The sequence below is a fragment of the Bos mutus genome, chromosome 9 (assembly GCF_027580195.1).
Source record: "Bos mutus isolate GX-2022 chromosome 9, NWIPB_WYAK_1.1, whole genome shotgun sequence".
Classification (NCBI taxonomy): domain Eukaryota; kingdom Metazoa; phylum Chordata; class Mammalia; order Artiodactyla; family Bovidae; genus Bos; species Bos mutus.
Genome location: NC_091625.1, coordinates 94,117,242 through 94,135,135, shown reverse-complemented (window position 1 = coordinate 94,135,135; position 17,894 = coordinate 94,117,242). Strand labels below are relative to the sequence as shown.

Below are 17,894 nucleotides of genomic sequence, written 5' to 3'. Positions count from 1 at the left end.
TGATGGGCTACAGTCCTGGGGTTACAAAGAGTAGGACAGACCTGAGCATACAGGAGCATGCAAGTTCAGGTTTAAGTATCAAATAAAATTTTCATTATATATACCAGCACTAGCTGCTAAGCTGAGTTCCACTGAATGGACAGTCTAACATGGGCCAGTAGATCAGGGTGCAAAATATCAAAACACTAACCATCAAAGGAACAGATATCTACCATAAACAGCTTTTAAGGTTGTAAGATGAGCGCAAAATAAAACGTGTAATTGGTAATTTAAATGTTTGGCAACAAACCTCAAAATCAAATTTCCTTAGAAATATTTGATCTAAAGTTTTGTTTCTAAAAAGTTCAACATGAAATGATACATGTTACGAAGGTAGCAAAGTTCTATCACGTCTAAGAAAACCAAGATAGAGTCTCGAGTGAATTTAAAGTCCCTCAGTCCTGTCCGACTCTTTGCAACTCCATGGACTATACAGTCCATGGAATTTTCCAGGCCAGAATACTGGAGTGGGTAACCTTTCCCTTCTCCAGGGATCTTCCCAACCCAGGGATCGAACCCAGTTCTTTCGCATTGCAGGCGGATTCTTAACCAGCTGAGCCACCAGGGAAGATAGAGCTTAGCCAATAATAACAAGAAAGTAATTATTTCAGTACCACTTCCCTGGTGGCTCAGACGGTGAAGCGTCTGCCTACAATGTGGGAGACCCGGCTTCAATCCCTGGGTTGAGAAGATCTCCTGGAGAAGAAAATGGCAACCCATTCCAGTATTCTTGCCTGGAAAAATCCCATGGACGGTGGAACCTGGTAGGCTACAGTCCATGGGGTCGCAAAGAGTCGGACACGATTGAGCAACTTCACAATTATTTCAGTAACAGCAGGCAACAGGGTCCCTGGATAAGAATCTCCATCAAAAAAAAAAAAAAAAAACACACTGCACCTAGACAGAAACAGAACACAAAATTTCAGACTGAAATATCAGTATGATCTTCGAAAGGGGTTTTAAATTTATCAGTTTTCTAAGTTTTCTCTCTACCAAAACCAAAAACCCAACAGCAACAAATCTAAGGCTTTCACCAACCCAAGAAGTCAGGTTTCAAAAATAAACACGGTAGAGGGTTCTGATGTTAATAAAAGGGACATTACTAAAACTATTTCCAAAATCAAACAAAAAGTCAACTCAAACCCCACCCCTGGCTCCCGGAGGGGAGCGTGGCTTTCCCTAGTCAGTGGCTGTCGAGAACTAAACGCCCCAGCCCCAGGGAGCTAGGGGAGGAAGGTGGCGCCTGCAGACTCAGGTAGCGAAGGGTGAACGCTAATTTCGCCGACAATACTGTGAAATAAGCAAACCACCGCTCCTGGCCAATTAACTAAGCGCGAGTCAAAGTTCCACCACGTAATTCGGGCCTGGACCTTTTCTGTTTTTTTATAAAGTAAACAACGTAATTGAAAGCAGAGTCATTTCCCTCTTGGTATTTTATTCATGCTGGAAATAACATTCAAATCGAAAAGGTAGCAAAACAAAAGAGAAACACACACACACACACACACACAAGAAAACTGAGGGAAGTGGAAGCGCGCGGGACGTTTCACTGGCGTTTTTTCCCCCTCCTCAGGAGCCTTGACTCTCGGCCTGCATTTTAAATTCCCAGTCCGGCCGGGCGCGAGTCGGACCCCGAAAGCGGCCCGCGGCGCCGGGGGTCCCACCCTCTGCGGAGGGAGGAGAGAACGCGGCTCCCGCGGTGGCGGCGGTGGCCGGACGCGCGGAGCGGCGGAGAGTGGACTCCACTCGGGACCGAGTCGGGGGCTCCCGGCGGGCGGGCGGGCGGCTCCTCAGGGAGGGCGCCGGGGAGCTGCGGGAACTTTCCCTCCCTCCCGCCCGGCCGCGGCCCACACGCTCAGGCGCAAACTTTGCAGACGGCGCCGCGAGCGGCCGGGGTCCCGCCCCGCGCCCCCCAGCCGAGCCCCCGCGCGCCCCGGCCCCGGCCCCTCGTCCGCCCTGCGTGCCCCGAGCCCGACCCGGGCTGGGTGGGGCCTGGCGCGACCCCTCGGCCTCCCCCGCGGCGCCGCCGCCCGCGCCCCCGCCCCCGGCCGCGACCCTCTCCCGCGCCGCCGCAGGGCCGAGCGGCCGGCCCGGGGCCTGGGCCGCGCTCCCCTCACCTTGGTGGCCATGGCGGGCGGATCTCCCCCCCGCCCTCGGCCCGGGACGGTCGGCTTCTCTCCCGCGCCGCGGCTATCGGCCCCAGGCGGCCGGACGAAAGCGAGGGCGGCGGCGGCGGCGGCGGCGGCTACGGCTGGGCCCCGGCGCGGCGGCGGCTCCGCCCCGGCCCCGAGTCTCGGCTCTGGGCGACTCCAGCCGCCGCCCCGCTCCTCCAGTTCCTGAAACTCCCCGGCTGCGCGGCCCCCGCCCCCGCCGGCCGAGCCTCCCATCTACCGCGGCGTGCGCGGCGCGGCCGGCGGAAGCGCGCCCGGTGCCCTCGGCCGGCCCGGCCTCCTCTCCCACTTTCCGCCCCCGCCCGGAGCCTCCGCCTCGGGCCGCGCCGCCGGCGCCCTTTGTCGCAGGGCTCGGGGCCGCGTCCCCCGAGCGGCGGCCGGGGTCGGGCCGGATCACGGTCCCCCAGCCGACCGCGACCCGCCTGGCCACCCGCCGTGGGGACGGTGGACGGGAGAGAGGGACACGCTTATGAGGGGGCGCCTGCCGGGGAGCCCAGTCCCGAGCGGCCCTTCAGCCGGTCACCGCGACTGAAGTGTTTCGCTGTGGAGATACAACGGGGCGCCCCCCGCCCCGACGGGCTCGAGTCGCGGACGGGATCTTTGTCCCGCGTCGGCATGGCTGTGGGGCCGGTCGTGCTCGGGGCTGAGTGAAATGAGTGTGGAGAACGCAGCCGGCACGGAGCGGAGCAATGGCTTCCAGGTCCGCTGGCCCTTCACGGAAGACCCGCCGCCCGCCTGGAGTTGCCCGCGGGCTGTGGTCCCGGGCCGGGAGCTTCAGGGCCCGGACGCTTGGGGCTTTCGTTCTGAGGCGTCCCGTTAACCTCCTTCTGGACTCCTGATAAATTTAAAAAAACGCCTCCGGGCCCGGAGGTTTGGGGGAGACCCAACAGGTTTCCCGAAATGGAAATTTTAGAAGTCTTAAAAATTACCATTTTTCTTGTCAAAAGATTTTTCTTCAGAGTTGGATGTGTGGCCTTTTTTATCAATAATAAATGAATAAGTTGAATAGCAAGATTTTCGCTCATGTACGAAAGATGTGACTGAAAGACATCTCTTGATGGAAATATTATTACAGTACATTTTATTTCATCACTGGAATTCGTACCTCATAAAAGAGGCAACTATCAGAAATCATCTTTAAGCGAGGAAAGCGGTACAGTTAATGTCAAATTTTGTCCTCTCGAAAATATTCTATTTGATCTCCAGAAATTTAACTGGTTACCTTCTACAAAGAGGTTTTAAATGGATATGGTACTAAAGCGTTTTCTGTGAATTTTTGTGTTTGTTGAGTTCGGGGGCTACAGCTATTATCAATCATGCTGTTTGTTAGTCACTCAATCATGTCCAACTGTTTGGGACCCCATGGACTGTAGCCCACCAGCTCCTCTGTCCATACTGGAGCCGGGCGCCATTTCCTCTTTCGGGGGATCATCCCAACCCAGGGATCAAACCCGTGTCTCCTGCATTGCTGGCAGATTCTTTACCAACTGAACCACCAGGGAAGCCCAGGTGGCCCAAATGAGAAAGAACCTGCCTACGAGTGCAGGAGAGGTAAGAGACGTGGGTTCCATTCCTGGGTGGGAAGATCCCATGGAGGGAATGACAACCTACCCCAGTATTCTTGCCTGGAGAATTTCATGGACAGAGGAGCCTGGTGGGCTACAGTCCATGGGGTCTCAAAGAGTCAGACATGACTGAGAGACTAACACAAGCAACTAAGACCCCACATGCCATGCACAGCTTGGCCAAAAAAAAAGAGGTAATGATAAAAGTAAAAGGAACGTTATGTATAGTACAATCCATTTGTGTAAAAGAAAAAAATGAAAACAGGTTGTATATACCTAGGAAATTGCTGAGAAGATTCACTAGACGCTGTTGTCAGAATTTTAGAATATGTATGTGTGCTGCTTTATCTTTAAAAAAATTTACATTTTAAATATTTATTTTTATTTATTTGTCTGTGCTGGGGCTACTTGTATTGTGACATGTGGGATCTTTAGTTGCAACATGTAAACTCTTAGTTGCAGCATTTGGGATCTAGTTCCCTGACCAGGGATTGAACCTGAGTGCCCTGCATTGGGAGCACGGAGTCTTAACCACTCAGCCAACAGGGAAGTCCCAAAGCAAGTTTGCATTTTAACAAACAACTAAATAAATCCCTTGGCTAAGCACACAGTAATATGTAGAGAAGTTAGGATTTGAACTTGGATAATACTGTAAGTAATGAATTTTCCTTATTCTTTTCCATTTGAAAACTGGCTACAGCACCCTGTAGCAGTTCAGCAATGCATATTTTGATAAGAAGGTGCAAAGTGAGGGTCCCTCCTGTGACTGTGCCTTTCTGTATGCTTATTTGGCAAGTTCTGGATACCCAGTCATCCTGGGCACCTGGCACCAAGAAAGCAAGCAGATCAGAGTCCAAGCTTTCCCTACTTGGACAAGTTCTGTAAGCTTGGCTTCATTTTTAGAAAACCAGTTGACACCAAACTCAGAATGACCAATGCAAATTAGTATACATGTTTAAATAAAGGTGAAGTCACTGCCTATGTTATTGAGGTGGACATTAATTTATAGAGCCTGGAAGAGTAGTCACTGACATAATCCTCACGCGAACCTGATGTCCAGCTCCATCTCACACTGCCCTCCCCAGGCTCTGCTTCAACCACATTGGCCTCCCACATCCTCCTGAATCCTGATCTTTACATTCTGTTCCATGGAGAGGGCCAGGACTGGCGATGGGGCATGTGACCTGTCATCTCACAGCGCCTCATCCTTGCTTTAATGTTCTGTTCTCACCATCTTTAAATTCTTAATAGTTTTGAACAAGGGGCTTCACATTTTCATTTTGCACTGGGACTCTCAAGTTATGTTGTTGATGTTGTTTCTTTGAAATACCCACCAACCACCCCTCCTCCTACTCCACGCCAACACCCACTAACCTCCCACTCATCCTTCAGAGCTGCCTAGAACCCTTGCAACAGACAGAGTTAGTTGGAGATATCTTCCCTGTCCCCAGTCTAAGTCAAGTTCTGTTGATACAAAATTTCATGTACTGGTTTCCTTGCCTTTGGAAACAATAGCTTGTCATTCATTTGCCTGCCTTTCCCATCAGACTGTTAGTTCAGGAGAGGAAGCCCTGTGCCCCTGTCTTGCACCTGCCTCTAGCATCACGCCAAGCTCAGAATAAGTCCCTGCTAATGATTGTAGCCATGAAATTAAAAGACACTTACTCCTTGGAAGAAAAGTTATGACCAACCTAGATAGCATATTGAGAAGCATTACTTTGCCAACAAAGGTCTGTCTAGTCAAGCCTATGGTTTTTCCAGTGGTCATGAATGGATGCAAGAGTTGGACTGTGAAGAAAGCTGAGCACCGAAGAATTGATGCTTTTGAAGTGTGGTGTTGGAGAAGACTCTTGAGAGTCCCTTGGACTGCAAGGAGATCCAACCAGTCCATTCTAGAGGTCAGCCCTGGGTGCTCTTTGGAAGGACTGATGCTAAAGCTGAAACTCCAATACTTTGGCCACCTCATGTGAAGAGTTGACTCATTGGAAAAGACTCTGATGCTGGGAGGGATTAGGGGCAGGAGGAGAAGGGGACGACAGAGGATGAGATGGCTGGGTGCCATCACCGACTCGATGGACATGAGTTTGAGTGAACTCCGGGAGTTGGTGATGGACAGGGAGGCCTGGCGTGCTGCGATTCATGGGGTCGCAAAGAGTTGGACACGACTGAGCAACTGAACTGAACTGAATTGAACTGAATACTTTGTGAAATGAATGAATAAAATGAATGGATGATAGGTTTTGGAAATACAAATTAAGCAATATATTCAGTGTTCAATGGCATTTGCCTGAGTTTGCTTGCTTGAAAGAATTCTGTGGACCATGTTTGAAAACCCACCATCTCTGTCATCATGTAAGTTAATGTGACGTATTGCACAATACAAAGTTTTTGAATGTTTTATTAATCAATAATATCTTAGTTTTTGCAAAAATACCCTTCAGAACTGTTATTCCTCTATGACAGTGTTTTATGAGTTAATGTTGATTTTTCACTGGTATAATTGAAAATGAAAATGCTCAACTTGGCAGTATTTATTGGAAATGCAGTACCCAATTTATTAATAAAAATGCAATAAATGAGTAATTATGTTTATGATAATATGCTTTAGATGCTGTTTAGTGTGACATCTTTTTTTGTTAGCCAGGACTAGAGGCATGCAGGATCTTAGTTTCCGGCCAGGGATGGAACCCGCGCCCCCTGCAGTGGAAGTCTTAACCACTGGACCTCCAGGGAAGTCCCTAGTGTGACTTAAAATTGAAGTGCACATCTCCTATGTACTTTCTAGTTATTGGTTGGCTTTTATTTGTCTTGGATATAATTACCATATATGTGAAATGATAAAATGGCAATCCTCTCATATATGGGTTTAAAACTGAAACCAGCATAGTTAAATGACTTATCCATGGCCATGAATTAAGCCAGAGCAGAGGCTAGAGCCTAATTCTCTTATCACAGTCTCCAAAATGTGTCATTTTCAAATTAAAAATATTTTAGGTAAGAAGTTTCGAGGGCATTTGGTGATGGTCAAAACAATCATAGCTTTGGGAATTCCCTGGCGGTCCAGTGGTTAGAACTCCACGCTTCCAGGGCAGGGAGCACTGGGTTGGATCCCTGATGTTCACTTCCCAATGCCACCTCCCACCCCCTGCCAAAGAAAAAGACAGTTACCACTAAAAACAGAACAAGGGCTTCTGTGCTGAACTGTGCTAGGAGCCACCCACCCACACGAGAAGGACAGAGGAAGCATGACGTCCTTTCCTCTCGTCTCATGGAGTCCAGCTGCCCAGTGGAACAGGGGCGTCTCCCAAACTAGAAAGTTGACTTCACTCTAAACAGCTCTGGGCAGAGTTGGAAAGTAGCTGGTTTCCTCTTCTGCTTTCCTTGATCACCCATTCATCCCGCTTTCCTCCCTTCCTTCCCCCTCCCTCCTAGACAAGCTTCCTTAGAGGTGGTTCCTCCCATCCTGGCCCTCAGATGCCACAGCCCTGGCATTGAGCCTAACACATACCAAGTTCAGTTATTTCCTTTATTCCTATTGATGAGAACGCAATTGATTAGTTAAATTTGATTTGCATCTGCAGATACTTTTGGTTATAACTAGCTTCCACTTTCAAAAGAAAAAAAGAGCTGTAGGCAGAGCAACAGAGATGCTCCCTTTGGGCTTTGCACTCTCTTTTTCAGGTCCAGGAAGAGGCAGCGATAAAGATTCCTGGGAAGGCTGTGCTCCTGACACAGGTGGTGGCGATGGGAAAAGAATGGCCGTTAATGCTTGCCCTGGGTTTGTTTAGTAACGGTCTGTACTCTCAGGATATTAAACCACTTTTGTTTTAACTGCAGAAGTTAATATTGACTTCCTTGTTGCAGTTCAGAAACTCTCAAACTCATTTACTCACAGTGAAATGATTGTTTTTAAAATTTGTCTTTACAAAACTTGGAAGTGTCTTAGATGCAACTATGATGACTCAGCAAAACACACAGTCCCGGCCCTATGTCCCCATTCTCTCCTCTTCCTTCTTTTTTCCTAATGCGCCTAGATTTTGCTGTCAACAGATCTGGATTCTGTTGCTTACATACTGTGTGACTTTAAGTGTCTTACTTCTCTCATCCCCAGTTTCCTGAACTGCAAAATGGGGATAATAATAGTACCCTCTGCATGGGTTTGTTGTGTGGGTTAAACTGGTTAGTGAGCTTGTTTGGAAGGAATAATGCTAAAGCTGAAACTCCAGTACTTTGGCCACCTCATGCGAAGAGTTGACTCGTTGGAAAAGACTCTGATGCTGGGAGGGATTGGGGGCAGGAGGAGAAGGGGACGACAGAGGATGAGATGGCTGGATGGCATCACTGACTCGATGGACGTGAGTCTGAGTGAACTCCGGGAGTTGGTGATGGACAGGGAGGCCTGGTGTGCTGCGATTCATGGGGTCACAAAGAGTCGGACACGACTGAGCGACTGAACTGAACTGAACTGAGCTTGTAGGACTTAGCAGAATAAGCACTCAGGAAATATTAGTATAATTCTTCTTGTTTCACTTTTTAGTCAAAATGAGGTTGTCCTTATGTTCCAATAGGCTCCCCTGGTGGCTCAGTTGGTAAAGAATCTGTCTGCAATGTGAGACACCTGGGTTTGATCCCTGGGTCAGGAAGATCCCCTGGAGAAGGGCATGACAACCCACTCTGGTATTCTTGCCTGCAGAATCCCAAGTACGGAGGAGCCTGGCGGGCTACAGTCCGTGGGATCGCAAAGACTCAGACACTGAAGCGACTTCATGTTGCAGTAGCTCAGAGATAGGTCATGTGGCAAGAGAATGTTGCCTGCCCTTCCACTGAACGAGGAATGTTGCCACCATCAAGCCAGCAGCTGCTGTTCCCCACCACTCAGTGGTGCACCCTGAGGGGAATTCAGGATAGGGAACAATAGGAAGCATTCTATGCTCTGGACACTGACCCAAGATAGTTAAGACACATATCTAAGGAATAATTTCAATGAGCTCAGACTGGTTTTTATTTATTTCTGGCTGGGCTGGGTCTTCACTGCTGTGTGGGCTCTTTTCTGGTTGTGCTGTACAGGCTTCTCACTGCGGTGGCTTCTCTTCTTGCAGAGCACGGGCTCTAGATGCTCGGACTCCAGTAGTTGTGGTGCCTGGGCTTAGTTGCTCTGTGCCATGTGAAATCTTCCCGGGCCAGGGATCAAACCCGTGAACCCTGCGTTGGCAGGCAGATTCTCAATCACTGGGCCACCAGGGAAGTCCAAGACCAGATTCATGCATTTTCCCATATATAGAAAAGCACTAAACTCATTAACTTAAGATGTCTGGTACTTGTGATTAGCAGTCATCTCCCCCGCCCCTGCCCCCCCGCCCCAGTAATCTTTTGATGTTTAACTACACTTTTTCCAGCAAAAACTCATATATATCCTTGTTACCAAACTCAAGCCCAGTTGCTTGCCACTCAAAAATCAATACTTGAGAGGCAAATGTTGGGAGAAAGGAAAGTTTTTTTTCATCAAAAAGCCGGCAACCTGGGGAGAAGGCGGACTCATATCCCCCCAAAACCAACTCTGAAGATTCTGCTGAGCCATGAAGGTTTTTAAAGGGGAAAGTGAAGTGAAAGTGAAGGTGTGAGTTGCTCAGCTATGCCAGGCTCTTTGCGACCCAGTGAACTATAGCCTACCAGGTTCCTCTGTCCATGAATTCTCCAGGCAAGAATACTCGAGTGGCTTGCCATTTCCTTCTCCAGGGAATCTTCCCGACTCAGGGATTGAACCTGGGTCTCCTGAACTGCATGAGTCACCAGAGAAACCCTTTTTAAGCCCTTTTAAAGGGGAAGTAATCTTGATCACCGAGGTAGGGGATCAAGTGAAATGATTGTACTCATCTCTCACTGCATGCAAGCTTGTGAACTTACGATCTTTAGATGCTATCTTGTTACCACAATCTTTCTGAGAGATTACTGAAGGGGAAGCTAGGGGAGAGAACTGGTCATCTGTTAATTACTTATTCTTTATTTCTATTTCTTTGATCTACAGAAGGAACCAACAGGTTAGGCAAGTATTGTATGATCAAAAGATTTGAAAAGTGTGTTTAGGCTAGAGATGAGCAGAGCCCAGGGGTGCCTGGCTTAAGGTTAGTTACAGTATAGCTGTCGACTTAAAAAATACTCAAAACCTAAACATTGAGAGTTATGTTTCACTGGGAAGTTTTAGGACTTCAAGCCCTGGTGATAGCATCTCAAGTGACTTTGAGATTATTACTACTCTGAGGAGGTAAGGGGAGGAGTCAGGTTATACAGAAGTTTTACAACAAAGGCCGGTAGTCTGAACATCAAAATATTATTGTCAATTAAAAATATCAGATATCCCAAGTAAAGGAATTTAGCTCTTTCCTATGTAAGGGGAGATGGAAGAGCCAAGGCTCACTGAAATTTCATATACGTCTTAGGTATCGGGGCCAGTATCCTGTGTTTTTTACATTCTGAGCTCCCTTGAGGCTCACTATAGGGAGTGGCTACAGTCTGCTGGCTGATAAATGGCAGGTATTCTCCTTCCTGAGTACCCTGAGGGCTTACCAGCTCATATTTAGTTCAGTTCAGTTCAGTTGCTCAGTCGTGTCCGACTCTTTGTGACCCCTTGTACTGAAGTACACCAGCCTTCCCTGTCCATCTGGAGCTTATTCAAACTCATGTCCATCAAGTCAGTGATACCATCAAACCATCTCATCCTCTGTCATCCCCTTCTCCTCCTGCCTTCAATCTTTCCCAGCATCAGGGTCTTTTCCAATGAGTCAGTTCTTCACATCAGGTGGCTTCGGCATCAGTCCTTCCAATGAATATTCAGGACTGATTTCCTTTAGGATGGACTGGTTGGATCTCCTTGCAGTCCAAGGGACTCTCAAGAGTCTTCTCCAGCACCACAGTTCAAAAGCATCAATTCTTCAGCGCTCAGCTTTCTTTATAGTCCAACTCTCACATCCATACATGACTACTGGAAAAACCACAGCTTTGACTAGCTGGACCTTTGTTGGCAAAGTAATGTCTCTGCTTTTTAATATGCTGTCTAGGTTGGTCATAGTTTTTCTTCCAAGGAGCAAGCACCTTTTAATTTCTTGGCTGAAGTCACCATCTGCAGTGATTTTGCAATTGCCAATGACTGTGACATCCTTGTTTACTGATATGGCAGGAAATACTCCATTTCTCATAGCGTTGCTGAAGTGACAAGAAAAGGGCTTCCTATGGAGGGCAGTTCCCTGCAAAAAGCTGCTTGCAAATCCCCCCTGTCAGATATCATTCTGTTTCTATGGAATTAGGGAGGAAAGTCAGTCTTCTGTAATTTCTTCATGCTGAGAAAAGGCATTGAGGTCTTAGATAGAGTGAATGATACAGACATAGATTTGAAGCATCTCTTTGCTGACCTTTGTTTTAGCTGCCTGCTTGCTTACATATATGGGCAGAACAAGCTATAATTATTTTGATGCTCACAAAGATATAGATTATCATGAGCAACAATGGTAATCTCATTCTCTTAAGCCCAGTACTTGGAATTGTGCTAGCCATAGACTCAGTTCTGCTTAATATGGAGCAGTTTATGTCATGGAAGCAGTCTGGTTATCATGCAGTTGGTTTTTTCTCTGTGGTGGCAGTTATAGGATCTGTAAAACAACTCAGGAATGAGTGTCAGACACGGAGTCTGTGACTCTATCATCTTAATCATTAGCTGCTTGAGCCTGCGTTTTTGTGAGTCAAGGAAGGATGGGAGTCTTCAGCTTTTCTATAAATAAGAGGTAGGGGACATGGAGGACCTTTGTACTTTGGTGGGGGAGGAGCACAGGGGTCTGTTTGGTTCTATGCTGGCCCCTCCCTTACCTCTTTGGAGCTATTCTTTGGATCTATCTATCTGGGCCGTCTCCCAGGCTATATAGTCCTCAGCAAGGTCTCCCAATAAAACTTAACTCACAACTTTTTGGTTGTGCATTTTTCTTCAGTTGGCAGTCAACTACTGTGAAGCTAACGTGGGAATATGAAACTCTCAAAAGTAACGTGAACAAGATAAAAACACATGATGGTCACCTACCATACATGTTGGCGGATGGAAAGAGTGGAGAACAGTATGGATCCCAGAGTCAGCCTGGGTCCAGCACACGGGTATACCTTTTCCCACTGTATGAGTTAAATGAGGTTAAAGTGAACCTCAAAGCTGGCCTTGAAAATAAACAGCAAAATGGGGTTCAACAGGTGCTTTTCCAGTCACAATAAACGTATTAAGCCTTCATCTTGTGCCCAGCACTGGGCACTGTTACGGGCACTGAGGATACAAGTCCCTGCTCCCTTAGAACTACAACCTGCAGAGGGAGGAAAGAAATGAAAAACTACAGAGAAGGATACAAGTCAGGTGCTTTAGCAAGTCCTTGAAGGGAAATCAAGCCAGACAAGGGTATACAGAGAGGAGAGGTTATTTTATAGAAGAAGGCTTTCCTTTGGTGTTAGGATAAGTGAAGTGCGTGAAGTCGCTCAGTCGTATCCGACTCTTTGCAACCCCATGGACTGTAGCCTACCAGGCTCCTCTGTCCATGGGATTTTCCAGGCAATAATACTGGAGTAGATTGCCATTTCCTGCTCTTGGTGTTAGGATAGCTGACAATATGTATATAAATGTTTGGGTTTTTTATTTGTTTTGGCTGGTAGGCTAATTGGTTGGTTTTAATTCTTGTTTCATTGTGACTATGTCATTTCTCTCTTGACACTGTTTGGAAGACACAATCCATGTATAATAAAAGGAATAGTGTCCAGAATTGAAGATTTAATAGGAATCTGATTCCTAGGATCTGAACAGGCAGGAAGGAGTGGGAGGTAAAGGTGGGAAGATACTGGAGGTTGGTGAAGCTGCACAGATAGAAGGGAGGCACCAGCAACCAGGGTTGGGTCACAGCAGAGACTCTTTGCTCTGGATCCTGTAGAAGACTGTTGGCTCAGTTTGGGTAGCCCTGTTTCCCAAATCACTGCAGATGGTGATGGCAGCCATGAAATTAAAAGATGCTTGCTCCTTGGAAGCAAAGTCATGAACAACCTAGACAGCATATTAAAAAGAAGAGATATTACTTGGCCAACAAAAGTCCAGCTAGTCAAAGCTATGGGTTTTCCAGTAGTCACATGTGACTACTGGATGTGAAAGTTGGACTATAAAGAAAGCTGAGTGCCAAAGAATTGATGCTTTTGAACTTGGTGTTGGAGAAGACTCTTGAGAGTCCCTTGGACAGCAAGGAGATCCAACCAGTCCATCCTGAAGGAATTCAGTCCTGAATATTCCTTGGAAGGACTGATGCTGAAGCTGAAACTCCAATACTTTGGCCACCTGATGTGAAGAACTGACTCATTGGAAAAGACCCTGATGCTGGGAAAGATTGAAGGCAGGAGAAGGGGACGACAGAGAATGAGATGGTTGGATGGTTTCACCGACTCAATGGACATGAGTTTGAGTAAGCTCCGGGAGCTGGTGATAGAAGGGAAGCCTGGTGTGCTGCGGTCCATGGGGTCACAAAGAGTTGGACATGACGGAGCAACTGAACTGAACTGACTCCCAGAAGGATGGTTTGGACAGGAGATTGAAGGCAGGGTAGTGATGGTAAGGTTGGCCAACTAGTTGGCTTCCCAAATGAGTTCCCAACCTCCAGGATCACAGTGTCCCCTAAAACTTTATCCTAGGATGTCGCTTGATTTTCTGACCTGTTATGGACAGACTCGGATGTGAATGCTCAGACATGTATTTATGCTCAGTGACCGGGCACAAAGTTGACAGCAGTGGGAGTAGGAATAGTTGGGTGGTGGGACTTTCTTGGTGGTCCAGTGGCTAAGACTCCAAGCTCCCAATGCAGGGGGGCATTCCCTGGTCAGGGAACTAGATCCCACAAATGCCACAACTGAGAGTTCACGTGCCGTAACTGAAGATCCTGCGTGCTGTGATGAAGATGTGAAGATCCACAGCTGAGACCTGGCGTGGTCAAACAAATAAACAAATAACTTTTTTAAAAAAAGAAAGAAACAGTTGTGTGGCAAAGGACATTTTGCTGGTTCATGTGTCATTGCTCAAGTCGAAGACTATGCAGTTACTTTTAAAGACTGAGTCCCACATAACATGCTAGCACACACACACACTTCTATATTCCTTCCTTGTGAAAGGCAAGTCTAGTGACAGTGGTTGTGAGGCACAAGTGCAAGACATTTGCCACTACTGCTCTGATCTGGAGTTGGGTACTGTGAACTACAGCCTCTGTCCCTTAGAGTTCTGTCCTCTCTAAGGACACGTTTTGATCAGGAAGACTGCCTGCTGCTGAGGGCTGAATGGTAAGCAGATGACCCTGGGCTTGGACAGTCCTTGGATTGAAATTTATTTCTGCTGCTCACTAGATGTGTGAATTTGAGCAGATTATATAACCTTGATTCTGAATTTTCTCGTTTATACTGATACTGCCCTGAGACTTACTTAGAAGATTCTGTGAAATGGTTATAAATAACTATGCACTTGGTGAGTTTCATTCCTAGGTGTAAGTTTCTTATTGCAGTTCTCAGATCTACAACAAATTTCCTAAAATGCTGGCCCACAATGATTATAGCTATTTTATAGTTCACAACTAGTACCTTTTTTTTTTTAAATCCTCTGGGATTTCTGTCTCCTTTCCCCTCCTAGTCATTCATCTCTTTCTTCAACATCTTTTTTCTTCATCCTCACTGTGTTTCATTTAGTCACGTGATATAGTGAATCTCTTCCCTAATGCGTCTAGCATCTTTACCCTAGTTTCTCAAAATTTTCACAGGCACCTCAGCAATTTTTCTGCTTATTCAGATCATTAAAGCTTGATTAAGTCAGGAAATGTCAAAGTGCAAAATATTCTATAAGTAAATAAATGCACAGAAACTCACAATTCTTATAAAGATAAGCTCTGCATTAATTTCAAAATAAATAACCAGTTTAATGCTATACTTTGTAGAAATGGAGGTGTTCCAAACTTAATTATTTTTAAATATTAAATAAAGAACTGTTGAGAAACACATGTAGTTCTCATAAACTCGCTATCTGCCTGTTACCCGTCCATGTCAACATCTATAAAGTAATGATGTGGTTTTCAGGGGACAGTTGTCAGGTCATTGACTAGAGTAATGCTCATAAGAGACCTGACCAAGTGCGTGGCACACAGTAGGTGTTCAAGAAGCAGTGGCTCTTTTTAGAGCTAGATTGGTCTGTTAGCTGCTTTTTATTTCATTCACAAATCATTCATTGAGAGCTTTGTCCAAAGAGCTATGGTAGATAAGCTCAAAGTCATGAAAAGAGGCATTTGGTGCTCCCCTAGAATTTGAAATACCACAAGGATACATCACAAGAAATACTCCAAATGCTACCATACTCTGAGGCCCTAATACAGTCCCGACTGTCTATTCGATCTTACTTGACAAAAGTCCTTTACTCCTTCCTAGAAAGAAAACTTGCATGCGATTGCCATGGGAACTACTAGGAGAAATGCTTGTGTTTTAGAGAACCTGTGGTTTCAGAAGTAGAAAGAGGGGAGAAGTTGTGAAAAGCAGAACAATTTAGGGGAGTCAGTCAAAAACACACTGCTCTGACCTCAAACCCCAACACACTCACACCAGGCTGGTGTGCTCTGCAATCGCCTCCTGCCTTAGTTGTCTCCCTCTGGGACAATGAGACTAACTCAGCATATTTTTTGAAAATGTAATTTTTTGGAGAGGGGATTTGGAGAAGGCGATGGCAACCCACTCCAGTGTTCTTGCCTGGAGAATCCCATGGATGGAGGAGCCTGGTGGGCTGTAGTCCATGGGGTTGAGAAGAGTCAGACACGACTGAGGGACTTCCCTTTCACTTTTCACTTTCATGCATCGGAGAAGGAAATGGCAACCCACTCCAGTGTTCTTGTCTGGAGAATCCCAGGGACGGGGAAGCCTGGTGGGCTGCCCTCTGTGGGGTCGCACAGAGTCGGACATGACTGAAGCAACTTAGTAGCAGCAGCAGCAGGAGAGGGGATTAAGGAATTATTGGTAACTTGTGTAAAACCAACCTGACACATATTCAGTAGATAGAATTCATTTAAATGAAGGGGAAGTGAATACTTTTGTAACGCAGATACTAACTGTATTAGAAATCAGATACCTGTACTCTGAGTAGGACTAGATCACCTCAAACAGGGATCCAAGTTCTTTCTCAATAATTTACAGGCCCAAGATCAAAAGGAAAATGTTCAAAAATGATTAAGGGGCTTCTCTGGCGGTCCAGTGGTTGAGAATCTGCCTTGCCATGTAGATCTGTTAGTCCGTCAGTCATGTCCAACTCTGCAGTCCCATGGACTGTAGCCCACCAGACTCCTCTGTCCATGGAATTCCCCAGGCAAGAATGCTGGAGTGGGTAGGTTCAATCCCTGGTCCAGGAAGATCCCACATGCTGCATAGCCCTGTGCACCACAGCTACTGAGCCAGCACTCTAGAGCCTGAGAGCCACAACTATTGAGCCCACGCGCTGCAGCTCTGAAGCTCGAGTGCCTAGACCCTGTGCTCTGGGAAAAAGGAGCCACAGCAATGAGAAAACTATGCACTGCAATGAAGAGTAACTAGCTCCCACTTTTTGCAACTAGAGAAAGCCCTTGTGTAGCAACAAAGACCCAGCACAGGCAAAACTAGAATAAAATAAGTCGATCTTTTAAAAAAGTGATTAAAAATTTCAAAAGAATGAAATTAGACCTTTATTTTATATCATATATAAAAATTAACTCAAAATGGAGTATAAAGACTTAAATGTAAGACCTGAAACCATAAAACTTCTAGAAGAAAACAGAGGGGGAAAAAACTCCTTGACATTTCTTAGCAGTGATTTTTTTTTTTTTTTTTTGATATGACATCAAAAGCATAAGCAGCATAAAGAACAGGGATTATATCAAACGAAAAGCTCTGTACAGCAAAGGAAATGATCAACAAAATTACAAAATAAAAAGGCAGCTTATGGAATGGGAGAGGGTATTTGCAAGCTATATATATCTGATAAGGAGTAACACCCAGAATATATAAGGAGCTCATGTAACACAATTGCAAAAAAACCCCAAATAACCAGATTTTAAAATGGATGGGGATGTAGATAGACATTTTTCCAAAGAACACATTCAAATGGTCAACAGGTATACGAAAAGATATTCAACATTGGTCACCATCAGGGAAATTCAAATCAAAACCACAATGAGATGTCACCACACACTGTTCAGGGCAGCTATTATAAAAAAAATAAGAGATAACAATCCTTGGTGAAGGTGTGAAGAAATGGAACTCTTGTACACTGTCGATGAGAACAAATTAGTTCATTGTGAAACTTTTTGAATATGGAAGCTCTTCAAAAAATTAAAATTTTTTGGGCCACGATCCCAGCCCCACTTCTGAATATATATTCAAAGAAAATTAAATCATGACCTCAAAGAAATACCTGCACTTCCACGTTCATTGTGGCATTTTGAAATAGCCAAGATATGAAAACAAGCTAAAAGTTCTTTGACAGGTGAAATGTTATCTGATGGCATATTGGTGGTGGTGGTTTAGTTGCTAAGTTGTGTCCGACTCTTGCAACGCCATGGACTGTAGCCCGCCAGGCTCCTCTGTCCACAGGATTCTCCAGGCAAGCATACCGAAGTGGGTTGCCATTACCTTCTCCAGATAGCATATTATTCAACCATAAAAAGAAGGAAACCCCGACATTTGCAACGGTGCAGATGAACTTGGAAGATACTGTAAGATGTTACAGAAAAACCTGAATGAATACTATGTAAAATCCAATACTATGTAAAATATGTCAGATACAGAAAGACAAATATTGTGTGATCTCACCACATGTGGGATCTAACAAAGCTGAGCTCATAGAATGGTAGAGAGTAGAATGGTGGCTGCCGGGGGCTGAGGAGACAGCAGGGTGAAGAATTGGGAACTGTTTTAGTTATAAGATGAATATGTTCTGGTGGTCTAATGTACAGCATGGTGACTATAGTTAATGATACTGTTTTGTTTATTTGAAATTTGCTAATAGAGTAGATCATAAGTATTCTGATTACACACACAAAAATGGCAACTATGTGGGGTCATGTGT

The 17,894-nt window shown here is 45.8% G+C and overlaps 1 protein-coding gene across 2 annotated transcripts in view; it reads right to left on the bottom strand.

The window, feature by feature from the left end:
• SNX9 (sorting nexin 9) overlaps window positions 1-3,027 on the bottom strand; it is a 90,278-nt gene extending 87,251 nt beyond the window's left edge. The window contains exon 1 of one of the 2 annotated variants that reach the window (XM_070376948.1): window positions 2,157-3,027. In XM_070376948.1, the coding sequence (XP_070233049.1) occupies window positions 2,157-2,426 (270 nt within the window). In that variant the 5' untranslated portion in view covers window positions 2,427-3,027. The remainder of the gene's footprint in view (window positions 1-2,156) is intronic. The other variant, XM_070376949.1, reaches the window with a different exon arrangement.
• Between the last annotated feature and the right edge of the window lie 14,867 nt (window positions 3,028-17,894).